Here is a 21926-nt window from a genome sequence, read left to right as displayed (position 1 = left end):
CTGTATTCAAATTCTAGGCAATTTCTAAAAAAGGTGTATACAAGCATATCCTATGATTCATTGATTGACTACCTAGGTATATATCCTAGACAAGTCTTGTGCAATACATGGTGTTTACTAGAGCATTGTTTATACTAGGGAAATGTTTGATACTACATAAATTTATATTAATAGAAAAAATATATTATATTCATATAAAAGACTAACTTAGAAATTAAGAAAACCTATAGTCAAATGTGTATAACAAATATCATATATTCAATATTGTACAAAATATACAGATGAAAAAGAAAACATGGGTTTAATGATATTTATATAAAATTTAAAATTATTAAGCAAAATTAAGTATTATACTTTTCCACAGATACATATGAGTTTGGAAGAATAGAAACAGGTATGAGAATGACAAATACTATATTTGTGATACTGGTTACTCTGAGAGAACTCAGGGTTATGGTAATTAGAAGGGAAACACAGATAGTGTAAGCACTAGTCTAATAATAAAAATCTGAAATAAAAAATTTGTCAGGCATGATGGTATGTACCTGTATGCATAGTTATTCAGGAGGCTGTGGCAGGAGAATTCCTTGAGCCCAGGAGTTCGAGGCTGTCAGTGAGCTGTGATCGCACTGCTGCACTCCAGCCTGGGTGGCAAAGCAAAACCCTTTCTCTATGTAAAAAAACAAATAAACAAGATTTGAGGCAAAATTTGCAAGCTGTTCAGATTTTTGCAAAACTCAATGGTGAGTATGCTTTTCTATATAGCTGAAATACATCATGATTTCTAAATAGAGAGGGAGAACCAATCTGGTTGACTGACTATATTAACATGGATAATAAAAGAATATGTCAGTCAGAAAGGTTTTGGTTAGATGTGAAAACTGGGGGGGAAAAAAAAAGACAGTTTCAGAGGCAAATGTTGAAAGTGCCTATCCAAACTGTATCCATGTAGGAAGCTTCTCTGCTTAAAGACCTAATGGACTGATATTATTAAACATTGGAAGCATGTAAGTAATCTTTCTTGTTCTGGTTACATGTTTAACAAGCACTCTTCTGAGCATGGGTTTTCTTCACATAGCTTTATTTGTATTGAGAGTATGTTGGGCAGATATCCTGAGGGTCCAATCCCTTTTATGTTTACAGTTCTTACTATGAGTTGGCACTTTATTTTCATGATAACAATCTCATATGGGTTGTCTCAAGGATGTCTGTATTTCCAAGTGTAATGGATTCCGGAAAACATGCAAGACAGAGTTTCTGAGTCTGCAAGGCTCAACCCAGACCTTAAATTCAAGCAAATTCATCAAAAGTTTCCATCTCCCTGGAAATATCCTTCTATTCTTTATAGCGTATTCTTCTTGAATTTAAGTTAGTGGTCTCTTGTGAAGTGCAAATTAATGCCTGTTACACGCACAACCTAAGAAAATAAAGTAATTCAAATGTGCAGCCAATTGTAGCAATAGGCTGTCATTCAGAGATAACTCAGGATTATGTGTAGTTAGCACCAAATTTACAGAACTGGTAAAACCAGACATCCTGTGAGCAGTTGCTACGATAATATGATTAATTTTGTCAGAGAAGTCTATTTGTAATATTCAAAGTAGCCTTCGAATACCTGAGCCTCCTGGAATTTTTAAAATGGTAAATAGAAGGCAAAACAGTCAACTTAAAATGGACTTTAAGTGGTTGTTAAGAGAGTCTACTTGAGGTATTAAATTATTAATCTCTAAGGGACATTGCCTCATTTTTGAATTCCTGTTGCCTAGCACAATATCAGTCACAAAATATAAGTTCAATAAATTATAATGATAACTAAATCATCTCATAATTTTTGAGTATAATAAAATGTTTTAAACGGTTCTTTAAAAAATCTATTATTTTTGGAGGGCTTCATTTTAGACATTGGTTTGATTTGTAAGCCTCTGATGGCTTCATTAATGCGCCTTAATATCGATGAGTTCTTTACAAAATTTTAGGCCCTAATGGTAAACTACTCTATTTCTAAAATTTTGCATGAGAGAGTAACCAATATAATTATCTGAAACTCAGATAATAAGAGAAGCAGATGATAATTGCCTTCATCCTCTATAGAGCTTTTTTTCCCCATGATTCTTCTAGTTTTACTGAAAAGGAGGTTGTCTTTCAGTTAACCAGATTATTTAATAGATTTTGACACTCATTCCCCAAGAGATAGTGATTACCGAAATGTTTTGGATGTTATATTGTTACAAGCAAAATAAAATACTTACAAACCTGTGGATTTTTTGTTTGTTTTCCAAAGATTACAAAAGGATTCCTTCAACAGTTTTTTTTTTTTTTTTTTTTTTTTTTTTTTTTTTTTTTTTTTTTTTTTTTTTTTTTTTTTTTTTTTTTTTGCTGTGAATAATTTAAGTGGAAAATTACAGTTCTATCTTGGATCCAAAGATTTACAGAGCTGATAAGCTTTGAGTCAAAGTATGCATTTTAAATTAGTTAATCAGTAATGCTGCAGGGAGACTGGAGGGTTGGATGGGCCAAATTTCCAATTTATATCTACTAGCTAAAACTTAGAATGTCAGTTCTAAATATGTACATTTTAAAAGGACATACTAAAGACTATGATTTGCTGATATTTATGAAGATTTTATTTACTTAGTATTCATGTGTATCTGAATTCCATCTTTCCTTTATTATCTCAAACAAGCTTTGAAACAACACTGGCAGATTCCTTAACATTGAAATTACACCTAGAACATGGGTGTGGTCCAAGGTGGTTTTGTTGCTACCAGTATGCAAGTTATGATGAATCTATTTTCCTTTAGTAAATGTTTTCTTTGCACGTCACTTTCATTTTTCAATTAAATGTATCATCTCTGTGTGCCATTACAGGCACGATCCCTGTTTCTGCAAATCCGAAAAGGGGGGAATCATCTGTTTTTTCATTTCCTATATGAGACTGCTGTTGTTAAGATGGATCATCAGCCTGATTTCAAAGGGAAATTCTTAGATGATGCTTCTGACTTGGAATAATTTTACTGTAAGAAATGACCTGTCATCAGTACTAACAGACTCTGCTTTATTAAGCAAAGTGTAGACACCAAATAATATGATGGGCAATAAGAGAATGGGAAGTTTTTTTAAAATGTAAATTATATCAGCTAGTTAATAGTATTAGTCAATGTCACAGTTTTCTGTGGCTCAAATGGAATAACTTCAGTGAGGGTGCTTTATTAATAATGTGTCATGCATTTAATAGTAATACGTGTTACTGACACTATGAAACTTCTAACATAAAGCTGTAAAACATTGAAAATAATATTGAGAGGGATATTTCATAGATCTTCAATTTTGTGCTTATTTTAGAGTGAGTAAAATTCTCTTTAAATATTCTTTCAATTATTTAAGGTCTCTAAGACTATGAAAAGAAGAAGTAGAAATCAATATATTAAGTAAAGTTTCAGAGAGTCAATGAGTTTTTAAATTTTGTAAAGTTGATTTCACTCAGGCCATGTTGTTTCACGGCTGTGCAGTGTGAGGTATTAGCCAAAGAGAAAGGACTCCAGACTTTGATATATGCTGAAAGGAAAATCTTTTACAATGATAACAATAACCAGAAAGGTTGGAGTACAGATTTTCTCAATCTATCATAAAAACAGACTAAATAAAAATGGGGAAAAGTGGGAAAAATGGTTCTTGTATTTGTGTGAAGAAATGACCAACCAGTGGGTAAACCATAAAGCAATGTATATAAAAAAGAACAGATTTGCATGAGCAGTCCTACTTCCAGAAAGAGATCAAGATTTACTCCCAGACTTAGTGTCAATATTTGGAAAATAAGGAAACTTAATTCAAAAAGAAGTATCGGAGTTGACTCCTACCCTGGCCACAAATGTAAACAATTACAAGCATAAGGGAAGAAAAAAACCAAATGTTTTCCCTGTTCTTACAAAGTGGATAATGTGGGAAATATAAATAAACTAAATCTCGCTAGTCGTTGATTATATACTTAATATTTGAGCAGTGTAATAATAGAAGTTTTTAAAAACTTGTGAACTACAATAATTTATTTTCTTAAAGCTCAGGAGAGAGTATATTAGGCCATAAACACAAAAAAGTTTCAATATTTACTTTTACGTTTCTGGATCAAAGCACTTTTCTGTAAATGTTTTCCCTTTTGAGACAAAGAGTTCAGAATGAATATTTGTGGTATGGGTGATATTTTAAAAATGTCCTGAGAAATCCTATCCACAGACATTGTGGGCTATAAAAGCAGATTGATATGATATTTCAATGGATCTTTGTTATGGGAACAATTTTGTTTTCTGACCTAAATAGAAAGATGTGTTTATTTGGAAATTTAGCATTTAGTCATATCCATAATGTAAAATTATGTTAAAACAGAAAAGGATTAAAAAAAGGCAACATACTGCTTGTGTTCTAAGCTCAGAATGGATTGATCAATCTTGATTCATCTTGAAACTAATAAATATCATGAAAAATGCCTTTCTTATCAAACATTTTCATATTCTGGTGGAACAGTCCTTATATCAACAGAATATATCTGTATCTGTATATAGATTTGTATTGCACTTCAGATTGACATCTGATTATGTATTGAGATTATATTCTATTTCATGATTTAATAAGTCATTGAAGAAGACAGTGTTTAACTGGAGGAACAGCTCTATGCTCGCTGAAGGAACTTCTAAATTTGAAGTATCTTTGGACAGTTTCTTTCTTGTTTTCTTCCTAGAGCCAATTATCCAAAGTCTAGCTTTCTTATTTCGTACTCCTACCATCCTTCAACAAAGCTACCCTGGGTAAAGACATATTGTTTTCAATTGGCCAGGTGGAAGTCAGGTTCCCAGACATACGTTCTAATCCAGTGTGTGAGGAAAGAATTAGTAAACAATTTTATTTAACTAATTGTTAGTAATTTACTGCAAGCACATTTTATTTGTAGATTAGACTCTTCTGTTGATTTTATATGGTAATGTATGGTAAAAGTGGAAAAGTAGATTCTGAAAAAAATAAATGTTTTAAATAAAATATTGCATGAGATGGCTTTGTATGAACAAACACTAAAATAATTGGACTGCAAATACTTTCTTCTTTATGATTAGAAATTTAAGAAAGATACATTCAACATTAAAACATGCATTTTTTTCTGAAGAGTATTTCTGATTCTATGTAAGATATTTTTGTATTTATTTTTCTATTGTATGAAGAGCTTTTGAAATTTTAGATATTTGTTTCTCAAATTTGGAATTTGTAATAATTTTGTGTGCCATTTTGGTGGAAAATTTATTCTATGCATATGAAATGCCATCAGAAAATTATTTTCTCTTTTAACTGGTGTAACATTAGCTAACATGTATATCTTAGAACTTTCATCAAGTCTTACTTTTCCTCTGGAATTTGCTCAGTGGTTGTCAATCATGTAAAAATAGTTGACTTTTGAGACTTTACTGTTGCCTTTGCCTGAGAAAATTTTCATTATGCCTTCATTGTGAGCAAGAACAGTTAAAGCAGCCTTCTCAGAGCTTCACATGACATCATCTCTCTTCCCTAAATCCACTATCAATAAAAGCAGAAAGCTTAAACTGTATATGGAAAAAGTATAATGAACAAATGCTCTTGGCTATTGTTGAATCTTTGAGCTATCTCCTCCAATCCCACAAATCTCAAGATAACTAATCTTCTAGCACAATCATGTATTTCCTGAGCATGTAAGTATGGTGTTTGAAGAAAAGGGGCACATTTCCCATAATTACATTTAATAATATATACTACTAAAATAAAAAAGAAAGGCAGGGTTCTTTTAATTGCTTTAAAAATGTTTATAACAGTAATCCAGTAGAGATTGAAGGCCTTGGAAATATTTATCCTTGAAACAGTAAAATATCTAGTATTTTGGTTCTTAAGGAAAATTTCTCAAATAGGTAGCACATCTAGCTTCATAAATTCTTATATGGACTCCTTTGTTACACACAACTTATTCTCCAATTCATGGTATATTCTCATTCACATTTTTGTGCCTCAAAATATGTAAATTGAAAACCTACTTATTTCTGGTACTATGACATTGAGGATTTTAAGTTGAGTACTACATGCTTCCTGTTGTCAGTATTTTCAAAATTAGATTGAGGAAGCAGATGATTGAAAACAATTATGAAATCCTGTGTCAGACCTTAACATGACAGAAGCCCAGTCAGAACATGGAAGTACAGATACTTAATTAGGTCAAATGGGAACAGCAGGTTTCTGAAGAGGTGTCCTGGCAAGGCCTAACGAGACTCAATTTTCTTGTCATTGTGCTCTGGACTGGCAACCAACTATCAGATATCTTAATGTTAATTCAGATAAATGTATTCATTTTCTTCAGGGTATTTAGTTTCCAAGTATTTTCTCCTGAGTGGACAGAAAGGCTTCACACTTGGCAACATTAGTGGTTTTTTACTGTGTGACCGACCCCTTTTAACAATCTACTGAGGACTTTTCCCAGAAAAATATGTGGTATTTGTGTTTATAAATTCATACATATTTTTGCATGTAGTTTTTCAGAAATCACAAACTTAAAGCCTCCTTAAAGCTGATGGCCTCAGCTTCAGACCGAAGAAGTAAAGCTCACTGAGGAATTGGGGACATGGGTGGGAGTGGCATTTTTTAAAGTTAAGGTGTAGGGAATCACGATCTTGAATTGCTTATTCTCAGAATACATTATTTTATAAAAAGCACTTATTCTGCATATTACAATAAAAATACTTTGTCTGCTTTAGTCTCTGATTTAAAAAAAAATGTTTGTTGTGCATTGAAGGCAAATAACCTTTAGGGGAAAAACGAAACCTGTGGTTTTCCATGTAGCTTAAAAATTGTTCTCTCTGACATTTAATTTTGGCCTATTGGTTAGCTCCAACCCCCTATTTGACCATAAGAATCCAAGCAGAATTCCAAACACATAGTAAATATTCTAATTCCATTTGAACATTTTCCTAGTATCATCCCAATAACCAATTTCCCATTTTTTTTTCGTTCTGATCTCACTAACCGCAAATCACGTATTAAATGAGCCAAATAAACGATAATTCATACTTTTAAGGCTGTTTCTCTCTAATTTTGTTTTTTGAGGTAAAATAAATACTAAATACCACATAAAAATGAAAACAAAATTCCAAAGTGGATTTGAGAATTTCATATGTATTTTTGCACCTAAATATCAAATATATATTAAATATAATGCAAATCCTAATGCATATAAGTATAATTTGCCATGGTCCAACTTACTGTACCAATGCATAAGTAAAATATTTTAGAATACAGAAATAGGACATAGATTTAAATAGAAGATGAATTAAGGAAATCTTTAAATGTGTGCAATATAAAGAAGAAATGCATTTAAAGCTATGTGACAGGTTGAAAATTCTAACATGTCTTTTTTCTGTGGAGCATTATCAAGATTGAAAGATGTATATGGGTGACAGTGCATCAAATCTGGCCCTAAATGAATTGGCTTAGTCACTCACTATTGCTTTCTTTCAAAGAAATATTTGGTTTTCTCCTGAAGCAACTTATGGTGTATTCAGAACTGCCAAACTACTCTGAAAAGTTATTAGATTAGAAAAAATAACAATAAATAAATGGGCTTATGTCCTCTGGAGCTGCTTTTTTTTTTCTCCTTTTAAGCATCATCTGGCCTGGTACCTTTTCTTCTCTCTAGAAGTAATGTTTTTGCTTCTGCGAAGTGATTCATCCTTGGACTGTTGATCTGTGTTTGATATAATCCATCAAGACATGAATCCTACTGCATATAAAAAGCCATTACAAGAAAATAAAAATTTAAATTTTGTTTTATGTGTTCTGCTTTTACTTGAAATGTAGTATTGATGAAGTACATTTTGCTTGGTTGAGTGCCTTGATTTTTCTGACTCAAAGAAGAGTGAGAATTTATTCTTGCAGAACAAAATTAATACTAATAAAGATGACAACGGCAATTATTTGAAGTGATTGGGAGCTTGTTAGAAATGTAGAATCTGAGGCGCCTCTCCAGACCTACCAAATCAAAGTCTGCATTTTGGCTGGATTCACTATGACTCCTAAGCAAAGTAAAGTTAGTGAAGCACTGCTTCAGCGTCTAGTCGTCACCACACTCTATCAGCAGTAAGAAAGGAAAAGACAGGCTGAAAGTCCCTGCCAGTGGAGGCTTGCAGCTTTTTGCATCATAAATGCACCTGATGGAAGTTTCAAATAACTAGTCAACTTCGATTTACCTTACAATCTAAAAAAGTGTAACATTTATTTTTATGAAAACCAAAGTCTTATATTATAATTGGTAAAATATTTAACTTGGGTAAGTTTCTTGGGAGGTCTGGCTTTAGGGACACTGGAGCATTGGTGTTTTCTGCTGCATCTGTATGAAGCTGATTAGAATCTGGATTCAATTTCAGGCATCAAAACCACCCTCTTAGCTAGTGTTATAAACTATCCTGTACAATCTTTGTGGCTTTGCTGCTATGATAGTGAACAATAGTAAGCATCTCTTTGCTTCTTTAGACTGCCTTTCTATTGGCGATAGGGGCAGTGAGGAGTTTAAGAGAGAAATCTAATTATAATAAAGATTTTTCCATATGTTGAAGTGATAACCTACGTTGTACTAATTTCTATTTTCTTCATTTCTCGACTTACACATAAATCTAACCCCCTCCTTCTTATCTCATGTCAGTTTTGCACTGGATGAATAATTTTATATTATAAGCCTTTGATCAAAGCCTAAAGCATTGCATAGATTTTAGGACTGAAGTTTAAACTTCATAAATAAGCTGATTTAAACTTCATAAATAACTAATTCTCTATGCTGGTAAACTTCATAAATATTAATATTTAAATCCAATGAAACACAGTAATTTGAAAAGCATAGATTTTGTCACTTTCTAAATTGTAATGTATTTTCTTTCTTTTCCTTTTGGTTTCACAGAAAATAAAATCTGAAGAAAGTTAAAAAGTAAAGAAAATTGGTAAACCTGAAAAGAACAAATATCCCTGTATTTCTAGGCATTTTTCAGTGTTCTGCTTCATGATTAATTTATTATTTCTCAAGTTTTCTGTGCTTCCTGAAGTTACTGTGCTTTGATTCTGGCAGTACTAAGGGATTGGTTGGTTTACTTTGTACTCAAACAGGGAGGCTATTTTATTGTCTCACTAATGTACATGACTAACCTGAAAAGAGAAATTTACATACTGGTTATCAATGAACTCTCCCATGGGGTTTCATAATGGTTTATAGAGTTTTGCTTTATTAAGTAGCATAAAAGAGTAGGCATAAAAGATAGAGTCAGAATGTGCTCAGTTGCTCACTCCTGTAATGCCAGCATTTTGGGAAGCTGAGGCAGGAGTATTGCTTGAGGCCAGGAGTTCATTACCAGCATGGGAAACATGGCAAAACACTTTCTGCACAAAAAATACAAAAATTAACATGAGTTACAAACATGAGCCCAGCTCAGTGGAGTGTGTCTGTAGTCGCAGCTACTTGGGAAGCTGAGGTAGGAGGAGTACTTGAGCCTGGGTGGTTGAAGTTGAGGCTATAGTGAGCCGTGATCGCGCCACTGCACTCCGACCTGGTGACAGAGAGACCCTGACTCAAAAAGAAGAAAACAAAGACAGAATGAGAGTGTTTTTAGGTTTTAGGGTAATGACTTGGAGCCTCTTGAAAATGTGGACCATGTTATATTAGTCATTAAAGATCAAAAGTCTGGCATCTAGTTGTTGCCTAAATAAATGCTGACTTAAGTATTACTTTTGATACTTATATATCCATTTTACAGAGACTCAGAGGCAATGCCCTTTTAGATAAAGTGTATTATAAAATGTATGAAATGTGGTGAATGAATTGCTACAATAGTACTATATTCTTTTGTCTTGATTGCACCTTGCATTATAAAATTAACTTAGTTTATAAAATATCATATGGTTTATTTGTTACTACCTTTTCTTTTTCCTCTCAGTGAATACCTGCTGCTGGGCACAAGAATCCACAGAAAATATAGTCCTTCTTATCAGATTTTCACATATTTGCAAATTAGCTCATGATTGCTTATTTCCTTCTTTAGAATCCCCATAAATCAGTAACCTTCTTATTCAAGGAAACTATTTTTCCTCCTTCCCAAACAACAGTGTAAAAAAATGGAGTCATTGTCTTTTACAGGTGGCTAATATTTGTCCTGTAACAGGTCCAACACATTCAGCTATGATTACTTTCTGAAAGACCTGTCTCTATCTAGACCATGTTTCTATATTTTTAACAATGTTTTTCTAATTAGCTTGTTGGTATTGATTTCACTGAAATATTTTACATTTTAATTCAACTTTTCTTTTTTAGCTATATTTTGGGGTGATATTGCCTTAGATGATGAAGACTTAAATATCTTTCAAATAGATAGCACAATTGACCTTACACAGAACCCCTTTGGAAACCTTGGACATACCACAGGTATGGTTGATTGTTTAAGAAAATTTGTCTTCATTTTGGGGTAAATATACTCTTGAAATGCTATAAATATATTCAGATCATTTTTAGTCTCCTGTTAATCAACTTTTGACTTCCTATACACAAATATACATATTTAGAAATGCAGGTTTTATTCACAGTTTTAATTTTATTAATTATTATTATTATTATTTTTTACCAAACATGTTGTAGTATTTGCTACATACTAGGTCTGGTTTAAGTGCTTTGCAGATATTAACTCTCTGAATCTTCATAACAACCCCATCAGGGTAGCTACTAATATTACTATGATTTTAGAATTTAGCAGATTGAGATTTAGAAGACTATATAGCTTTCTTATTGTCACATCATCAGGAAGTGGCCATGTCAGAATCGGAATTCAATTCTGAGAAAAGCTAGATTTCATCCTCTTTAGTATTATACTAAGTTGCCTGTCATTTGGATATTGAGTTGCAAAATATGAATTATTAGTAGAGAAATTATATAGAAACATATTTGGAAAATGTGTGTATATATATATATATATATATATATATATATATATATATAATTTTTGTGAAAACCCCAGAAGGCAATTTTAATTTTAGTTGATTTGAACATGTTTACATTATGCCTGTATGAAACTTGATATATGTAAAAGATTATTTCAGTTCTCATTTAAAAATTTTTTAATTTAAAATTTAAAAATTCATTATTGTATCTTGGTAAAATTTTTACTCTGTTTACTGTTTTGGAGAGAATTGCGAGGTTGGAAAGTTTAAATTTTTTTGTAATTATATTAACAGCTAAAACTTTTATTTCATGTCATGCTTTTGATTTCATTGCATTCTCGCTTTTTAGTATTTTTATTTTCTTCTATTCTGTGGAAAATACCATATGTAGTCCTTTCTGGTATCTAACATAAATATATATTAAGGACTTAAGACTTTTTACTGTGACTTTTTACTTTGCCCGATTTATTTATTTATTTTTTTTTTTGCAACTCTTTTCTATGACCAGTTTTAAATATATAGAAATATTTCTACCTCCTTAGATTGTAGAATAGTGGTACTCTTACTTCTTAGATTCAGCAGTTTTTAATAGTTTATTATTTTCACTGAGCATGTGTGTGTATGTGTGTGTGTGTGCATACATGCATAAGTGTGCTTAAAACAAAATTTGAAGTCAATTGCAGGAAACACAACACCGTAATATCATTAGGTAGTCTAGCATGCACTTTGTAAGAATAAGGATATTATTCTATATAATCAAAAACCATGATCATGTATTTAAAATTGTAGGTATATAAGAGAAAGCCTAAGAAATCCATCTAAAATAATAACACATACTATTTAAAGATAGTGTGCTTTGTTGTTTGTTATGCATAGTGACAATATTTTCTGAAACATATATCAATACGGGGGCTAATCTTGCTGCATAGTGTCATCACAGATAGTGTATCCTGTAGATTATGGTCATTGCCCAAATATTCAGTTGCTGTATCTATCACCTGTAATGCTGTCATGGAGGCAACATATTCTGGAAAGTAGAGCAATGATATAACAATAAACTGCTAGGTTTATTATAAGTTTCATTTCCAACTTCTTTTAAAATTTTCATTAGCTCTAAGCTTTAAATCATTTCTTTGACCTGCCTTCTCCAATTATTTTGAAGGCATTAATTCTCTATGATTTAAAAATTTTTTAATATTGTTCTTTAATTTTATTTATTGTTAAACTCAGAGACTGTAACAATTGGAAGAAAAAATGTTATTTTAGACATAGAATAAAACAGATTATACTGATAATAATAAAGACATTTATTCTGTCTGGGTGCAGTGGCTCACACCTGTAATCCCTGCACTTTGGGAAGCCGAGGTGGGCAATCACCTGAGGTTGGGAGTTCAAGACCAGCCTGACCAACATGGAAAAACCCTGTCTATGCTAAAAATACAAAATTAACCAGGTGTGTTGGCACATGCCTGTAATCTCAGCTAGTCAGGAGGCTGAGGCAAGAGAATCGCTTGAACCCGGGGTGGGCAGAGGTTGTGGTGAGCAGAGATCGTGCCATTGCACTCCAGCATGGGCAACAAGAGAGAAACTCCTTGTCAAAAAAAAAAATATATTTGAAATTCTTCTGTCTAAGGCACATGTTTGAAAGTTCGATAGTAACTTACACTATTCAGTTGAATTTCAAACAATATAATATAAATATAGTTGTTACGTAATGGTCATTTCAAACATCATAGATGTGATGCCATGCTTTGAAAATGTTTTTCTTCATTGCTTAGGAATGAATGTATGTAAGTATTACCTCATCTTTCTAAAATGTGCAATGAAAAAATTTCAAAAATGTTTCTCAAGATGCATGGCAAATATGTGGCCATGTAATGCAAGCAATTAAGTAGATTATTAGTCAGTGAAAAAGCATTCTAACTTATTTGCCTTATAAGGACTTATTTGATTTTTCTTTTAAGAGACTTACATGGCTATAGATTTTATTATTATTTTTTAGTTTCAATCTAGGTAATTATGTTCAGTATTAATTTTAAATAAAAAATAGATACTAGGGGGATCTATTCAAGTGATTTGTGAATAGTTTGTTTTCTTCATGAAATTACTGCTTTCTTTACCTTAGCCCAAAGATACTCTATGAACCATACACACTCCGTGTTAGTACAAATTCATAGGCACTTTTTAACATGTCATTAGTGGTTATATTGGTTGTTTGTTAAATGATAACTCTTTCTTATTTGTCTAATAAAAATTCAAGGAGAACAGAGAAAATAGGTGACAAAACTGAGAGCAGCATTTTATAAAAGCCCTGAATGATAATCTGGAGAAATACTCTGCTTTCTGACTTAAGACAGGAATCTACCTTTTCTAGGTTTTGTTGGTAAAATTGCAAGAACACATATTGCCTTATTTCTACCCTTTCTTATTCCTTTTGCACTACAGACTTTTTTTACACTCTGTCTTTTATAAATTTTTCAAATTACACAGTGTAACAGAATATATTTTGCAGCTGAACATTCGTTTGGATTCTTGTGGCTTTTTCCAAATTGTGTTATTGAGTTTTATAAATTCAACTAGATTTTCAAAATGTCATATGATTTTAAAAAGTTTTTGAAATCAATGGAAGCTTTGGAGGAAAACTTGCACTACACATTTGCTCTTTTAATGTTTTTATTTCCATTTGCTTATTTGGCCTCTGAAAATATTCAGTTTGCATTGGGGAAATAGCTGGCATGCAATCAACAGGCAGAGCAACTTGCTGCCATTCTATAGAACACTATGTGATGTCAAGGTCACAGTAAAGAAAAATGTTTCAAATTATCAATAGATGACTCAATTGTCATGATGTCCAAATAAAGTCATTTAAATTGCTCTCTGAGTCTCCCCATCCCCTTATTTTAGTTACCAACACTGGTTGCTGTAGAATTTTTACCCTCTTCAAAGATTCATGGATATTCATAATTTTAACACTTTAAGACCACATAAAAATGGCCAAAGAGAAATCAATGTTGCCTATGACTATTTTTTATTTGCAATAATTTTAACATATTTTGAGTTTAACCTAATTGTTACCTTTTATTCTTTAAGGTGGACTTGGAGACCATGCTATGTCAAAGAAGCGAGGGGCCCTCTATCAACTTATAGAGAAGATAAGAAGAATTGGCTTTGGTATATCAATGTTTAAAGTTGCAAACACTTGACTTGATGTACAGTAAATATTATACTCATAGCAGTTCAGTTTATTAAAATCAGTGTGCCATTATTATGTGAACTATGTAAGGGATATATTCTAAAAAATTTTATTTTGTTAGCTCATATTTAATCAAAGCCCTTTAGAAATCATTTGGAATAATTTGAAATATTTCTTTGTTTTAAGCCTCTCTTTGTTAAAACATATATCAAGTGATTATTTTATTATTAATGCTTATATCCAGTCAATTGGGCATCACACCAAGGTATTTTTAGAAACCCTGGAGTTGCATCAATTGTAATCAAATGAAAAAATATCATGGTTATTTGTTTTGAAATAAAATCTACTTAAAATGAAAAAACTAATTACTGGATTAAAAAAGTTAAAATGTTTTTGACCAATCAAAAAAATATAAAATAGTTATAAATGTATATAACTATGATATACAACTATTTATAAAACTATTTATAATCATTTATATATATAAATCATATATTTATATGTTTATTAATATATATTTTTATATATGTGTTTATATATATATAAACATATACAAACATTCAGAAAAACTGTCTCTGGTTTATAATTAGTTAATATTTACAGTATTGAATGTATTATAAGCTATTTGTAGATTTTTGGGGTTTTTTTAAAAGTCCCATGTGCATAGCTCATATTCTAACACTCCTTAAATTGATGGATTATTAAATAATGCTCCAAGTACATACTTCCAAGGAATAATTTTCCCAAGCAAAGACACTTTGCTCCAGGCTATTGAAAAGACAGATATGTTAGGGACAGTGTCCCTAGTTGTTGTGTCAAAGTATATACCAGTGGTAGGATATTCATATTGACAGTGACAGATGAGAAAGAATAATCACATAAATTTAGGAAAAACAGCAACAAAAATATCATGAAAGGCCACCAAGAAAAGGAAAAGGCTGTAGACTTGAAAGCTGCTCCAGAATAGAATGCATTTTGTTCATGTTGCGTGCTGACCTCTAAATCCCGCTGCAGACCTTAATCTGAATCCTGAAGAAACTGGAATGGAGATAGCTTTTGGTACAGGTGGCTGAGACCATGTCTGTCTTAATGTTACTTCATTTACTATCTGTATAATGTAATATTCATAATTTTAGGCTGTGCTATAGAATATCAGTTTAGATTTGAAGGATTAGGGACTGGCAGGAATAACAAGAATCTTAAATATCATGAGACTTTATTAAACAAAATCTGTTCTAACTTTTGGTGAATTGTTAGTGAGCTAGCAAGACAGGAAACAGAAAACAGATTTTTTATGGCCTGTGAGCCTGCCTGACTTCTATCCACTTAGTCTGTTGTATGGATATTAATAAAAAAATTCAACAAAATACTCACAGAATATGAGGAAATTGTATTTTGACATGAAATATTTACATATTTTAGTGCTTTTTTTTCCAGTATATCATATAACTGAAATTTTTCTTTAATGCATTTTGACTTTCAGCATTTATACAAAAAATATGTAAATAAGACATTTTAACTTTTGTCCTTTAAGAGGTAAATGATTCGCTGACCAAGAACTTCTGTTTCACAGAATGTTTTAAATGTCACTGCAGGCTTGGAGCAAAATAACACAGTTAAGGGAAAAGTACCCCTACAGTTCTCAGGACAAAATGAGAAAAATCGAGTTCCCAGAGCCGCTACATCAAGAACGGAAAGAATATGGCCTGGAGGCGTTATTCCTTATGTTATAGGAGGCAACTTCACTGGTAAGACACTCCCAGAGTGTCTGCTTTGATAAAGAAATAAAAACTTTCACACAGATTAAGTGTCTATTTTTATAGAATAGGATACACAGTATTAAGTCAAGGTTGGAAAATACTGCATTAACTTAGGTTACTAGTGTAGAGTGTCTTTGAAACTGAAAAAATATCTTTAGTCTTGTGTTCTAAGAGTTTAAAGCACTGTTCTGGTTTTTGAACAGCGTTGCAGATGTGCCTATTAAATTTGGAAGTTGATCTCTCTTCAACTGACAGGAAGAATGTATGTTTCATTTATAGAGCCTTGTAAACACATATTTGTAGAGATAGTAAGCTTTAGCCCTCTGATTATAAAGTGAGTGTCTGTTCTTAACAATGACTCATTTGTGGTGCCATAAACTAGTATTCTTTGGCTGATGATAGTGGTGGCATTCTGCACTGCTCAGCCAGACTTAGGGTAGAGGACCCAGCAAGAAGCATTCTTTCTGGGGCAGCCACTGTTTTATTAACATCACACATTTTTTCAGGCAGCCAGCAAGCCATGTTCAAGCAGGCCATGAGGCACTGGGAAAAGCACACATGCATGACTTTCATAGAAAGAAGTGATGAAGAGAGTTACATTGTGTTCACCCATAGGCCTTGTGGGTAAGTAAACTAGGGACTGACTTAAGGGAAATAAAATTAAAAGAAAAAAAATTAAATGTCCACAGGTAAGATTTATTTCTTAAGGCTTGCTTTGTATTTTGGCCACGATGATGTCTGGATTTTATGTAAAAAATATTATATATTAGGTATGTGTATTCTTTGATCGCAGAAATCTGGGTATCTACTGCAGGGGTATTCTTTTCTACCACCCCAGTTACTTTCTTTCTTTCTTTTTTTTAATATATATTTTATTGCTTTTTAGGTTTGGGGGTACATGTGAAGAACATGCAGGATTGTTGCATAGGTACATACATGGCAATGTGGTTTGCTGCCTTACTCCCCATCACCTATATCTGGCATTTCTCCCCATGTTATCCCTCCCTAACTTCCCACCCTTCCCCTGCTGTCTCTCCCCTAGTTCCCTGCCGCAGACCTCAGTGTGTGATGCTTCCCTCTCTGTGTCCATGTGTTCTCATTGTTCAACACCCGCCTGTAAGTGAGAACATGAGGTGTTTGATTTTCTGTTCTTGCGTCAGTTTGCTGAGAATGATGATTTCCAGGTTCATCCATGTCCCTACAAAGGACACAAACTCATGGTTTTTTATGGCTGCACAGTTACTTTCTAACAGTGCCATTGCCAACATCCCACTCACCTGAGCTAGAAACTTTAGTATAGTTGCCTAAGGGTTCTGTTGTGCTGCTTCTAAAATCTGTGCAGTAAGTAAGTTTCTATTATATCGAAAATACTTTCTATATAGATATAGATCTATAAGATATAGATTTACATCTATACATAGATATATCTAAATAGATCTATATCTATATATAGTTGTTAGTGCTGTATTAAATTTCGATAGGTATTTTTACAACAGGGTGCTAATGTACATCATCTATATATCTTTATATATCTAAATACATTATAGATATATATTATAGATATATTTAGATATATTCTTTATATATATATAAGTATATTATAGATATATATTATATATTTAGATATATATCTAAATAAGAGATATCTAATGTATCTAAATAAGATACATTTCTACATAGATATCTATATTGACAAATACTTTCTATATAGATATATATAAGTTATATATAGATATATAAAATATATATAATATATAAAGTATATAGATTTATATCTATAAATTCTATATATAGATATGTAAGATATATACAGAAAATACTTGTCTATATGGATATATAAGTTACATATATATCTAAAGTAATTGTCTCTCTATATATCTGCAAGTTAGAAATGTTGTGTTAAATTTCAATAGGTATTTCTACATCAGGGTGCTAGTGCACATCATCATTATTATTATTACTTGTTGAGACAGTGTCTCAGTCTGTTGTGATGGCTGAAGTGCAGTTGCATGATTGATCTTAGCTCCGAGGCTCAAATGATCCTCTTTCCTCAGCCTCCTGAGTAGCTAGGACTACAGGCCTGTGCCAGCATGCCTAGCTATCTTTTATTTCTTTTTTTAGACAGAGTTTCATTCTGTCACCCAGGCTAGAGTGCAGTGGCACAGTCATGGCTGACTGCAGCCTCGACTTCCATGGCTCAGGTGATTCTCCCACCTCAGCCTCCCGAGTAGCTGGTGCTACAGGTGTGCACCACACTTCTTGGATAGTTCTTTTGATTTTTTGTAGAGATGAGGTCTTCCTGTATTGATCTCAAACAACTGGGATCAAACAATTTGCCTTCTTTGGTCTCCCAGTGTGCTGGGATTACAGATATGAGCCATTGTGCCCAGCCTCTAATTTTTTATTTTTAATAGAGACAGGGTCTTGCTGTATTGCCTAGCTGGTCTTGAACTCTTGGCCTCAAGCAGTCTTCCTGCTTCAGCCTTTCAAATTGCAGTGATTACAGCCATGCACCACTACACCAGTCCATGAACACTATTAATATTTAATTAATTAAAAGGAACATGTTTTCTACACTTATTTTAAAAGGGAATACCCATTCTACCCTTTTTAAAGTGAAGAAAATACATCAATGTTCCAGAACATTATGAGAAATGCTGGCTTTAGAATAAAATCTGAATTCCTTGATACAACATTTAATGAATGCCATGAACTTACCACACCTTCCATTTTCAGCCTCTACGTCTCTCCAGAAATCCTATAATCCAGCCAAGATACAATTCTGGTAGCTCCCCATGCAATGTTGTATACTTTAGAAGACTTTTTATTGTACAAGTTTTCAAACTTGTCTCCCTGTATTTCTAATTAATTGGAATTTATGTCTAGAGATTTGATTAAATTCAGCTTTCTTGCTAAGAACACACAGTAGGGTATACTGACTACTTGATACTGCATCATATTTGAAGACACTGGACCTGCCACTTTAACAGGTGCTTCTGTGATTGATCAGTGGATTAAAGTGGTGACAGCCAGGTCCTTACATTGTAAATGTACCTTTCATTGCAGAATAAGGGTTTTCTAATGCTGTTCTTATATTTTAGTCCTTCTGAAATTTATTGGCTGAAATTATTCTAGGAAGTAGACTTTTTTCTAAACTGCTATCACTGTATGAATACCGTGTAGTGCATTTCATAAAAGTAATTCAAAATAAATGCTTGATTTTTTTTGAGGATATAATTCTTGCCCTAATGATGTGTACTTTTGGGGGAAATATGTATAGTTTCAAGGTCTTGGAGGGGGGGCATTATGTCATCTTTGTCTTACCATATTTTCCTAGAACACTTACTTAATTTAATGTAACATATTTTTATTTTTGGCCTATCTGGGGGTTTTTGAGAAAAATTATACATCGTTACCTAGATATTTTTGTATAGTTCCATACATTTTTACTTATGACTTATTCAGCAGTGTTTCTTTCTAAATTACTTTAATTTTTGCTTGATATGTTTTGGTTACATTTGAAATACCTCCCCATCTTATCTATTTAATATTTAAAAGATCCAAATCTAGACTATCTTTCCATCTTTCTGGTTATCTAATACAAATGGATATAAGTTCATCTTACATATTCCTAAATACATAATCCATTCAGATCAATACATCTTTCCTTCTTCCCACACATCAATTTTGTAAAACACATCCAAAGTTCTGATCACTTATTATTTTATTGCCTAATTTCTGTTTGCAATAAATTTATATTTATATAAATTATATTTTCTTCATTTTTGTAATTTCCCGTTTCACTTGTTTTATCCTGCCAAACTGTTTTTCACCATTCACTATCACATCTTCATGTTTTTGCTCATGACAGTTTGCTGCTTGGAATCCCTATATCTTTTTTTTTATCAGTGGAAATCTTTCACATCTTTCATTCTTACCCATCCCTGAACTGCTTACAGTAGGATTTTCCTCTACCCTTAGCTGTAATCATAATATTACCACAGCTTGTCCAAATGTCTGTCTTTCTTGATGAGAATAGGTAGCTTACCTCTATGTCCCTCATGACACACAGCCCTCTACTTTACATGTAGGTGATCAAGAAAGTATTGATAATTTAAACATCATTTAAATAGCTGGGCACGGTGGCTCATGCCTGTAATCCCAACACGTTGAGAGGCTGAGGCAGGTGGATCATTTGGGGTCAGGAGTTCGAGACCAGCCTGGCCAATATGGTGAAACCTGTCTCCACTAAAAATACAAAAATTAGCCAGGTGTGGTGGTGTGCATTTTTAACCCCAGCTACTGAGAGGCTAAGGCAGAAGAGTCACTGGGACCCAGGAGGCAGAGATTGCAGTGAGCTGAGATCATGCCACTGCACTCCAGCCTGGGCAACAGAGGAAGATTCTGTCTCAAAATAAATAAATAAATATTTATTTTATTATGAATTAATAAATTCATAATTAATTCATAATAAATACATTTATTATGACAAACATTATGTAAGTACATTATGCACAATCCTCACACACAACAAAAGATGGTTAAGAATTTATATTTTGCACTGAAAAGTTGTGAGACATTAAGGGGATATTTTGCACTAAAAGACTGTGAGACATTAGGAGATATTTAAGGACATGTATTTCAATTATTTTAGAAACGTGAAAACTAAAGTTGTGGCTTGCCCAAAAAAATTAAATCTGTAATTGCACTCCTGAAGTTAGCCTCTTGAGTATGAATATATACATATATGTGTATTAATTAATATATACATCTATATAGAGAGGCATATAATATAAAATATATGTATTGATATATATTTGTACATGTGTATACATATATGTATTAATGAATACATATATTTGTGATTTTTATCATAGTAATGCAGTAATGCTGATTTTCAGTAATTTATCTTGCTACTCATTTTACAGTTTGAAGTTTTCTCTGTGTTGTGTTTTTCGTACTAGAAAGGATGATACTTGTATAGGAATTGATCACTTGCTAGCAAAACATTATAATCATTCTAACTTCAATTGAAATTATTATTATTGACCACAGTTTCATAAAACATGATGTTTCACAATGATTTTTTTATGATAATGCCTCACTTAAATCTCATAAAAATTCATTTAAATTATTAATGAGCTTGGTAGTTGGTGTGCACAACTACTTAAGCTCAACTAGAATAAGATGCTTGCCAAGTCAAATACATTAACACTCCTATTGGGCTTCAATATTGGGTCTTCTATCTCATAATAAAAGGCAATAATGTGGTAATAAATGTGTAGCATTTGGTAATATCTAGTGTAATTGTTCATTGAGAGCCTGCAAAGTAGTGTCATTGATATTGACAGCAACATACATCAATTCTATTTCTAACTTTAATCTGATAAGAAACACATCTTACCACTTAATAATGCTTTTACCACTTTCATTTAGCTCTCCGACTAAGTTAGGCAACTGGGAACTTTTGCAATTTTTTAAACTCACAGCTAAAATAATTTTGCCCATATTTATAGGAAGGACTGTTATATATGAAACTATCTGTCTTTTAGAACATTAAATATTTTCCACCTTATTCCACTGTAGTCTGCTCTTATGCAATTAAAATTTATTGGTACATATTCCACGTCAGGCCTTTGGTAGATGGGAAAGTAATAAAATATAATAAGCAAAATGTGGAGTTCAGGACTCTTTACCAGCTAGCTCCAGTGCATTTCCTCTTCTTAAATTGTATTACAAGTATAGTTTGTATATGACTGTAGGCATGTTTGTATACATAGGCACATGCTTGTTTCTAAATACATGATCTCTTTGATTCATCTGCAGTGGGACATATGCTTTAACCCTCACCCTCATATTGATAAGGTTTGAACTGAGCTATAAGTATTGTTTTTACATTTGCATTTAATACAACAACATGAGAGAACTCGGTTGCAGCTGATTAGCAGACTGATCATCAGACTTTCTCAGCTAATTATCCTTATAGAGACAGATAAAAGAGG

At 32.4% G+C, this 21926-nt stretch overlaps 1 protein-coding gene across 2 annotated transcripts in view; it reads left to right on the top strand.

Moving 5' to 3' along the window:
- The window catches only part of TLL1 (tolloid like 1), a 239333-nt gene that overhangs the window by 100907 nt on the left and 116500 nt on the right, over positions 1 to 21926 (top strand). For both annotated transcript variants that reach the window (XM_017525955.2, XM_037737571.1), the window contains 4 exons: positions 10352 to 10462; positions 14062 to 14142; positions 15760 to 15912; positions 16431 to 16548. In XM_017525955.2, coding sequence (XP_017381444.1) covers positions 10352 to 10462; positions 14062 to 14142; positions 15760 to 15912; positions 16431 to 16548 — 463 coding nt within the window. The remainder of the gene's footprint in view (positions 1 to 10351; positions 10463 to 14061; positions 14143 to 15759; positions 15913 to 16430; positions 16549 to 21926) is intronic.

The sequence above is a fragment of the Cebus imitator genome, unplaced genomic scaffold, assembly GCF_001604975.1.
Source record: "Cebus imitator isolate Cc_AM_T3 unplaced genomic scaffold, Cebus_imitator-1.0 Scaffold40, whole genome shotgun sequence".
NCBI classification, from domain to species: Eukaryota; Metazoa; Chordata; class Mammalia; order Primates; family Cebidae; genus Cebus; species Cebus imitator.
Note: the sequence above shows the minus strand (reverse complement) of the source record. Positions and strands in the feature narration are given on the sequence as shown.